General features: G+C 53.8%; 1 protein-coding gene across 2 annotated transcripts; it reads left to right on the top strand.

Annotated features, from left to right (window-relative positions):
• The first annotated feature begins 5,761 nt into the window (after positions 1–5,761).
• Positions 5,762–8,007, top strand: LOC116826896 (single-pass membrane and coiled-coil domain-containing protein 3-like). 2 transcript variants are annotated; one of them, XM_032783946.2, is made up of 2 exons: positions 5,762–5,964; positions 7,184–8,007. In XM_032783946.2, the coding sequence occupies exon 2, from the start codon at positions 7,195–7,197 to the stop codon at positions 7,801–7,803; it is 609 nt and encodes a 202-aa protein (XP_032639837.1). In that variant the 5' UTR covers positions 5,762–5,964; positions 7,184–7,194; the 3' UTR covers positions 7,804–8,007. The 2 variants fall into 2 exon arrangements, with proteins under 2 accessions (XP_032639837.1, XP_074917453.1); XM_075061352.1 differs by lacking the exon at positions 5,762–5,964 and adding an exon at positions 6,051–6,093.
• The last annotated feature ends 937 nt before the right edge of the window (positions 8,008–8,944 follow it).

Genomic DNA, 8,944 nt, shown 5'->3' with positions numbered 1-8,944 from the left:
ATTGAACCTTAGGAAAACCTTCCTGTCAGGGTGGTTAATCACTGGAATAAATTGTCCAGGGAGGCTGTGGAATCTCCATCACTGGAGGTTTTCAAGGTTAAACAAATCCTTGCCAGGGATGGTCTAGATAATATTTAATCCTGCCATGAGTGCAGGGGACTGGACTAGATGATCTCTCGAGGTCCCTCTAGTCCTACGATTCTATGGCTGAGAATCTGCCCAAAGCCTGATCTCCTCAGGTCTTCCAAAGCCGAGACAGATTGGAAGGGACTAATTTCCCATGTTTCTCTTTGTGCACCAGGCAGGGGTGGGGGCAGAGAGTTCGGGATTTGGGGTCTATGCTCTACTTGGCAGAGGGCTGAGGAAGGGGTTACCAGGCTGCCCTGGGGAGAAGAGAAGTGGACCTGCAATCGCTGAGGACAGAATGATTCGACCTGCAGCTGTGGATAGATGTAACCCAGTCACAGTTGGCAGTAACAGGGGCAGGTTCAGAATCTAGGGGTTCTGTTTCAATAACACAATGCAAAACCGGCTCGAGCCCCCACCCAGTGACCTGGGACAATTCCTTCCCCCACCCGCCCACCAGATGCCTCTAAGAAGCAACACTTCCCCTCTCGCAAACACAGAGTCTGAGTATAGGAAAAAAACCTCTTCATAAAAAGAGGGAAGCAACTTGGCATTCATCCGGGAAAACACCACAAACAGAGTTCATGCACATAACCCATGAGCAAAAGACCCACCCCCAAGTGGGTTGGGCCAGTGACCCTTTCCCTCAGGTGCTTAAGTCCAACAACCGAAATTCCCTTTAGCCTGCCCTTCCCTTCTCTGTACCCCACTCACAGTTGCTGTCCTTGGTTAGTGCAGCCCCAGAGTTCAGAGGGGCATCTGCAGAGTTCACCGCTCACCCTGGGGCTGGGGTAAAGAGGCACATTTCTCGCTCTGCTGTCCAAGCATTCACTCACCGCTCCTCGCCACTGCCTGCCCTGCTGGATGTCACATCTTCAGGTCCCACCACTTAATGTGGGGAGTTGTCTCCAGGCTTCATCGAGTTTGTCTGATAAAGTGCTGGCAGAGATTATCCATGATGAACGTGGAAAACCCCCAAACCCATAGGCCTACAGGTGTTCAGTGATAAAAACAGCCAAGTGCTCAAAAAACAGCTCCTTGTAAGGTGACAAAGATCATGGCAGGGATAAATATAAACGGGACAGGGGATTTAGTAGGGTAATTAGAGGGCCATTATTGGGGCAAGGCCAAGACCAGGACTGCCCACCTAGGGCGGGGGAGGGCAGAAGATTACAATAAAGGGGAAACACAATAGAACCGCGGGGCACCCTCCCCGGGATGTGGGGGAGGGAACGAGCGTGGTACAGCTGTGCTTCTGCAGGGTGTAGTGCAGCTTCGGCTACAATAAACGCACAACTGTAACCGAAGACTCCAGTCTCCGTGTGTTCCTGTGTGTCTCTTGCCCGTGTTGGAAGACATAGGATACCCAAATGCGTGTCCGTCTGTTGTGTCCCGAAGACATACCCCAACGTGGGCCATCACAAACAGGATCCAGAGATAGACCAGTGGCTGATCGCTGCTGTTCGCCATGGACCTTGGTAAGTTCAATGGAACATTTTATAGTCAGGAGCTGGTGGGGTTTCTGGAGAAACAGGTAGGGTAATGTGGGTGGGGGAGTCCCGTTTGCACTATTTCCCCCAAAGATAACTGTTCTTTTGGATAAAAGGACAGGAAGAATAAGGGCCCATTCCTGGTACAGGGGTCAACCTCGGATGAGATTTTAGGGGACCTAGAGGGATAGGGGCTGGCTGAGGAGCCCACCCTCTTTGATAAAAGGGGAGTGGAACAAGGGCCATGCCCATAGGGACAGGACACCTTAGGAAGGCAACAGACACTGGCGAAGCTTCGCGGCTGGCCTGCAATTCCGCGCTGGGCAGATAAGGTCCTGGGATCGAAGGCACCCTCCGATAAAGGAAAGGGGGTGGTAGTTCAGGTAGTGGTTATGTAACTATATCCTCTTTCTCTTCCCTTCCACAGACCAGTGGGGACTGTTTGGCGGCTCTTCATACTTATGTTAATGCAGCCCCTGTAGTGGACTTCCTCAATGAGCGGCAGCAGTCTGGAATCACCAGCTTCCACAAGGGTATGGCACAATGCTTCTCTGCTGACAGAGCAGCTCTCACTTGACTGTCCCTGCGCCAGAAGGCTGGGGCGAGCTCAGCACACAGTCCCGTGAATGTGGCTTTCCTCATCCAAAAGTTCTGCAGTCACTGCTCGTCATCCTAGACCCGCATAACGATGTGATCTCACCATTGAGTGGTTGTTTCATGAGCCAAAAGTGATGGTCCACCATGCTCAGTTGCTCCATGAATGCCAGAATTAATCTGGTGTTGTTCCTTTCCATGGCACACAGCAGGTCAGGAAACTCAGATTGGGAGCTGATGATACACTGAACGTTTTCATCCTCATCCCAGCAATATCACGTCAGTGGTTGCAGTCACTCCGGGCCCACCCTTGGAAGGGGCCAATCACAACCACAGTACGTTTGTCACCGGGCCCACAAAAAGTTAATCCAGCCCTAGCTCTGTCAGGACACGCAGCGTAGTGTGAACATGCACTACCGATGTTGGTATAATGCTTTTTTGGTCATCGATATGTTTTTGTCGACAAAACTCTAGTGTAGACAAGGCCTGATTTTGCAAGGTGAAGGCAAAGGAGTATCTTTCATCCCTCAGACAGTCCCGTCTGATTTACAGGGAGCTTGTGACTGTCTCAGGAGCCAGTTTGGAGCCTGCATTTTCATCTGACTCTGATGGAAACCAAAAGCAACAGGCTGAGCTGCCCCTTTCCAGAAATGGGAGATAGTCAGGAAGCGGGGCTGGCTCTCAGTCACTAAACAAAACTCTGGCAGCCCTTAATTTGTGCATGGTAGCACAGGTGAGGGACCAGCATATGGAGTTGTTTAGCTTAGAGTCCATCCAACAGCCACGCGAAAGGTTCTCTCTCTCTGCAACAGAAGATGGTTCCATACAAAGTGCAGCTCTGCCGTGGGTCACTGCTCTGCTGCCCTCCCTGTACACAGCCCAAGACAGAGCTCCTGGCGTCACCCCACCACCACCCCGCAACGTTCCTCCGTGGGGAGGAAGCAGGACCAACTGTAAGGGAGAAATCTAGGTGCCTCTGTCATGGTATAATTCCCCGGTAGCAGCATGAATTCCTCTAAGCTTAATTACCAGGTTAGTACTTGTAGCGCTGCCACCAACCAGGAATTCCAGTGCCTGGTACACTCTGCTCCCCCAAAACCTTGCCCGGGGAACCCCAAGACCCAGACCCTCTGGATCTTAACACAAGGAAAGTAAACCCTTTCCCCCACCGTTGCCTCTCCCAGGCTTCCCCTCCCTGGGTTACCCTGGAAGATCACTGTGATTCAAACTCCTTGAATCTTTAAACAGAGAGGAAAATTCACCTTCCCCCTCCCTTCTCTCTTCCCCCTCCCAGACTCTCCCTGAGAGAGACAGTAATCCTAACACAGAGAGAAATTAGCCTTTCTCTCCCCCTTCCCTCCTTTCTCCCCACCAATTCCCTGGTGCATCCAGACCCCGTCCCCTGGGGTCTCACACCAGAATAAAAAACTTTTAATTAAAGAGAGAAAAACAGTAAAAATTATCTTTGTAAATTTAAGATGGATTAGGTGCAGGATTTTTCAGCTATAGACACTGGGAATACCCTCCCAGCCTAAGTATACAAGTACAAATTAAAATCCTTTCAGCAAAATACAAATTTGAACTTCTTCCAGCCAAATACACAATTAAACTCCTTCCAGCCAAATGCACATTTGCAAATAAAGAAAACAAACATAAGCCTAACTCGCCTTATCTACCTAGTACTCACTATTCTGAACTGATAAGAGCCTGAATCAGGGAGATTGGAGAGAAACCTGGTTGCACGTCTGGTCATTTTCAGAACCCAGAGTGAACAACAAGCAAAAACTAACAGCACCCACAGAAACTTCCCTCCCTCCAGATTTGAAAGTGTCCTGTCCCCTGATTGGTCCTCTGGTCAGGTGACAGCCAGGCTCACTGACCTTGTTAACCCTTTACAGGCAAAAGAGACATGAAGTACCCACTGCCCCGTCTGTAACCGATGGGGGTGGGAGCGGAGTTCTGCTTTCCTGAGGGGGACCCTGGCAAGCTCCAGCTCTGGGAAGGATCCAGGTGTCCTGTGGAACCAGCTGCCTGTGAGCCCCCCCAGGGGATGCTGTGGCTAAGTGGGCAAGAGTGACCCTGGGCTGGGGAAACTGGTGAATAGCAAGTAGGAGCCAGGAGGTGGGATCCGCTCCGAATAGTGGGGAGACCCTGACTGGACACTGCGCCCAGCTCTGGGGAGGAGGCCTGGCATTTTGTGCAAGTTACTTCATGGGCTAATTTGCAGACAGCCAGAAACTGCAGCGTCTGACCCACAGCTGGGTCCCCGGGCAGCAGCGGGGAGGGAGCAGGTCATGCTGCTGCCGAGAACTGGGCAGCTCCACGGCTGGGGCAGGAGTTGGCCAGGTAGGTTGGGGATGCTGCTGCGCTCCTGGGATGGGTGGATCCAGGGGGTGTGACGGGGCCCTCAGGGTACAACCTGGACTGTGGCACCACTGAGCCTTCCAAATGCACCAGCCTGGGCTGCGTCTCCAGCCTCCAGCAGGCCCTGCACTTACACACCATCCCCAGGCTGGGACACACTCAGTGGGGTCACGTCAATGGGTCCCAGCCACTCCTGACCCACCAATAGGGAGGCTCCTGCCAATTGCCCCCACTCCAGCCCTGGACCCCGGTAATACACCCCCTACACTGCTCAGAAGCCTGGCCAGTGTCAGCTCATCACTTCCTTCGCCACTTCCTAGGAAAGTGGATGTGCACTAGCCTTTGCAACCTGAGCTGAGGTCTCCCAAGGCACTAAACCAAAATATAGTTTTAGGTAAAATACAAAACAGATTTTACATCTTCTGCTAATGCCCCAAGGGGACACTCGACACAGAGACCTGAGGCCAACTATCACTGCTGCTCTAGCGGAGCTGGGTGTTTGCTCTAGCCATTAGACCGCGCTCCCCTCCCAGAGCTGGGGAGGGAACCCGGGGGCCCTGACTCTGAGTCTGCCCCCTTTCACCTCTCCCCCTGCACTGGCCAGATCTGGACTGGAAGAAGCCCGGAGCCACCCTCCATGGCAGGAGGATGGTCTCCGAGTTGCGCTGAGGGAAGCAATTGTGGATTGATCAGATCTTGGAGCTTTCCAGCCCCTTGTGACTGAGGAGAAAACCGGGACTTGGAAACCAGCCAGCCTCGAGTTCCAGGAAACCACGCGGGGAAATGGAAACCAAAAATACGAAGCAGCAGCTGAGTCCCAGTAACATCCACTTGAAGGACCATGTGACATCCACTGGCACTGAGCTCCGGACCACAGCAGCGCTCTGGGCCTGCCCAGGAGCGGCGCCAGGGTTTTTGGCGCCCTAGGCAGGGGTTCTTCCGCGCTCTCGGTCGTTGTCGGCAATTCTGTGGCGGGGGGGTCCTTCCGCGCTCCTGTCGGCAGCGGCAATTCTGCAGTGCTTGGGGCACTTCAGCGGCGGGTCCCGGAGCGAGTGAAGGACCCGCCACAGTATTGCTGCCGAAGACCTGGAGCGCGGAAGGACCCCCCGCTGCTGTATTGCCGCTGAGAGCCGCAAAATGCCGCCCACCCAAATCCTGGCGCCCTAGGAATGGAAGCGCCGGCCCTGGGCCTGCCAGTGGGATCGCAGAGGCTGACTGGGGAAGTGAACGCGCAGAGCAGCCTCCTATAAAGGCGAGTCCCTGCTCTGGCGCGCACAGAGCGTCCCAGCCAAGGGATCCTCTCCGGAGAGCCCAGGCTGCTGCCCGCGGAGCTGAACTGAGCTCTGCCCAGGCCAACGGGCCCTCAGCTTCCCACATGCCCAGTGAGCAGGTAACTTGCCCTGTCGGACGGGGCAGAGGACACACAAATGGGAGCAGGGGTCGTGCGGTGAGAGCCCCCCGGATCACCAGGCGAACTGGGCTCCTCCAGGAATGGGGGTTTTGTGCAGCCTGCGGCAAGGTGCCAATCTAGGGACAAAGAATATCAGTCACTCATAGGCTGGGGAGTGGCGGTGCTGCCCCGTCTGTAACTGATGGGGGTGGGGGGAAGTTCTGCTTTCCAGAGGGGGACCCTGGCGAGCTGCAGCTCTGGGAAGGACCCAAGTGTCCTGTGGAACCAGCTGCCCATGAGCCCCCCAGGTGATGCTGTGGCTAAGCGAGTGAGAGCGACCCTGGGCTGGGGAAACTGGTGAATAGCAAGTAGGAGCCGGGAGGTGAGATCCGCTCCGGATAGTGGGGAGACCCTGACTGGAGACTGCGCCCAGCTCTGGGGAGGAGATGAAAAATGAAACTATTCCCAGGTGCCCCTTGAAGCCAGAATAAAGCTGCCCAGCTGCGCGCAGCTCCAGGCCTGGCGTTTTGTGCAAGTTACTTCATGGACTAACTTGCAGACAGCCAGAAACTGCAGCGTCTGACCCACAGCTGGGTCCCCGGGCAGCAGCGGGGAGGGAGCAGGTCATGCAGCTGCCGAGAACTGGGCAGCGCCGCGGCTGGGGCAGGAGGTGGCCGAGTAGATGGGGGATGCTGCCGCGCCTCTGGGGTGTATGGATTGTGGGGGCTGGAAGGAGTTGATGGTGCAGGGGGTTGTGTGCTGGGACAGAGATCGGATGAATGTGGGGGGGGTAACGTGTGGGAGGAGAAGTGGGGGTGTCTGGGGCAATAGCTGGGACACTGCTGGGGCGAGGGGGATCTCTGGCAATTTAGGGTCTGTTGGGGAGTGGGGCTGAGAATCCTGAGCTTGCTTGGGCGGATTCTCCCCCTCCCAGCTGGAGGCTCAGTGCAGGGAGGAGCCAGCCAGTCCTCCTGAGACCATGTGGTTGGGGGAGGGGGAAAAGACAGGGCCCGAGTCCTTCCACCCTAGAACCTCCAAGGTTTAGGCGCAGAACTCCCATGGACTGACGGGGAATTAGGCACCTGAAGGATCAGGGCCATGGAGACTTTTTTGTTTTAATGGCAGCTGAGTCTCTGCACTCGGTAAGTCGGTGATTTGCGGGGGCGGGGCACAGTGGGGGGCTCTGCCTAAGGCCTCTGTCTTCTTCCTCTCCTGGCAGTTTTCCCGAGAATGTCCTGGAGCGATTTCCTGTACCCAGACAACCCAATGAGGCAGGAGAAGGTGACGTGGTTACACCAGGAGCTGATCAACTGCATAGAGCTCAATTTTGATACCACCAATGAGCTGACTGAAGCCTTAAACACACACTGTCAGTGCAAGTTGCACCCCGTTAAGATGAACATGAACGGCACCGTCCGGGAGAACTGCGACATATTCCTCACAGCCATAAAGTCCATCCAAGACATTCTGCAGGCCATCGATGCAAAGTTGAAGAGCAACCTGGAGCCAGATCTCTACCGAAAGCTTCACGATTTCCAGGAGCCTGATGCTGTGAAGACGCAGATTCTGTGCAATGTGGCCACAATGGTGAGCGGCCTCGCTGGGACAGTGGCCATGAGGTTCTTCATCAAGCTGGTGTTATCGCAGGTGGTGGGCACAGTCCTGAACCAAACGGCCATGGTCTTGGCCAAGATCGGTGCCTCCGTGATCGGCGCCGTGGCTGGCATGATACTGGGTGTGGGTGTCGACTTGATTCTCAGCGTGACCCTGGGTTCCATAGAGAAGTACCAACTGGAGGCGAAGATTGAGGAGCTCAGTGAGCTGGTGAGTGAGTTCTAGCCAGCCTCCAAGGAGTATAACAAAGCCATCATGAAGATCATCTGCAAGCTGCCATAGCCAGAGGAGAATCACTCGCTCAGATGACTCCAGACCAAGTTGCAAGTTACCATTACTTGTGAAAATAAGGCCATGGGGATCAGATCCCATCTACCATGACTTAGACCAGCACCATTAAAGCCAGCACAATAAATGATATCTAGCTCTAACACAGCGCTCTTCATCAGCAGAGCTCAAAGCGCTTCAGGCCTCATTAATATCTTTATCTTTCCACGATATCTGGGGATAGGGCAGGGCTATTAACCTCATTCTACAAATGGGGAAACTGAAGCCCAGAAATTCACAGGCATTTAAGCTCTTAATTTCCATTGATTTCAAAGCAATTGGCTCAGGCTCTCTGCAGACTCAGGCAGTGTCACAGATTTCAAGGGAAGCTAGGTGCCTAAAGTGACTTGCCCCAGGCAATACAGGAAGTCTGTAGAGAATTGCCTGATTTTCCCATGTCACAGGGTAGTGCCCAACAACCACTGGGCCACCCTTCCCCTCCAGCTGGTGTTTTTCATCTGTAGATCTCAAAATGCCTCAGAAAGGTCAGTATCTATAAGCTGAGTATACACAGAGGGAAACAGAATCATAGAATCTCAGGGTTGGAAGAAACCTCAGGAGGTATCTAGTCCAACCCCCTGCTCAAAGCAGGACAAATTCCCAACTAAATCATCCCAGCCAGGGCTTTGTTAAGCCGGGCCTTAAACACCTCTAAGGAAGGAGATTCCACCACCTCCCTAGGGAACCCATTGGTCTGACCCAGTGTGGACATGATTAACTTCATATGAGTCTGCCTGAGCTTGGACACACAGGGTCTGGCTACACTTGCCGCTGTAAAGCACTTTGGGTTAAACCAGGTTTCGTACAGCTGAGCAGGGAAAGTGCTGCCGTCTGTCCACACTAATTCCAGTATGAGATGAAACATTTCCCCAAGAAAAAATTCTCTCAGCAGGACCTAAAATCGGTCAGTTACTGAACTGATCTAATCTCATCCCACAGCCGTCTCCACCTGGGCCAAGAACACCTGATCTCCATCTCTCAAGTACTTCTGCCCTTTGTCAGCTGCGTTTTCTCACCACACCATAGCTTTTCTGGCTGC

This window comes from Chelonoidis abingdonii, unplaced genomic scaffold, assembly GCF_003597395.2.
Source record: "Chelonoidis abingdonii isolate Lonesome George unplaced genomic scaffold, CheloAbing_2.0 scaffold0025, whole genome shotgun sequence".
Classification (NCBI taxonomy): domain Eukaryota; kingdom Metazoa; phylum Chordata; order Testudines; family Testudinidae; genus Chelonoidis; species Chelonoidis abingdonii.
The sequence above is the reverse complement of the archived record's forward strand: the minus strand, read 5'-3'. Positions and strand labels throughout refer to the sequence as shown.

Bases quoted from the DNA above. Each gene is read 5' to 3' on its own strand.
- LOC116826896 (XM_075061352.1), top strand. From the start codon at position 6,066: ATGGGGGTTTTGTGCAGCCTGCGGCAAG. The intron at 6,094-7,183 runs GTGCCAATCTAG...CTCTCCTGGCAG, and splicing joins TTTGTGCAGCCTGCGGCAAG to TTTTCCCGAGAATGTCCTGG.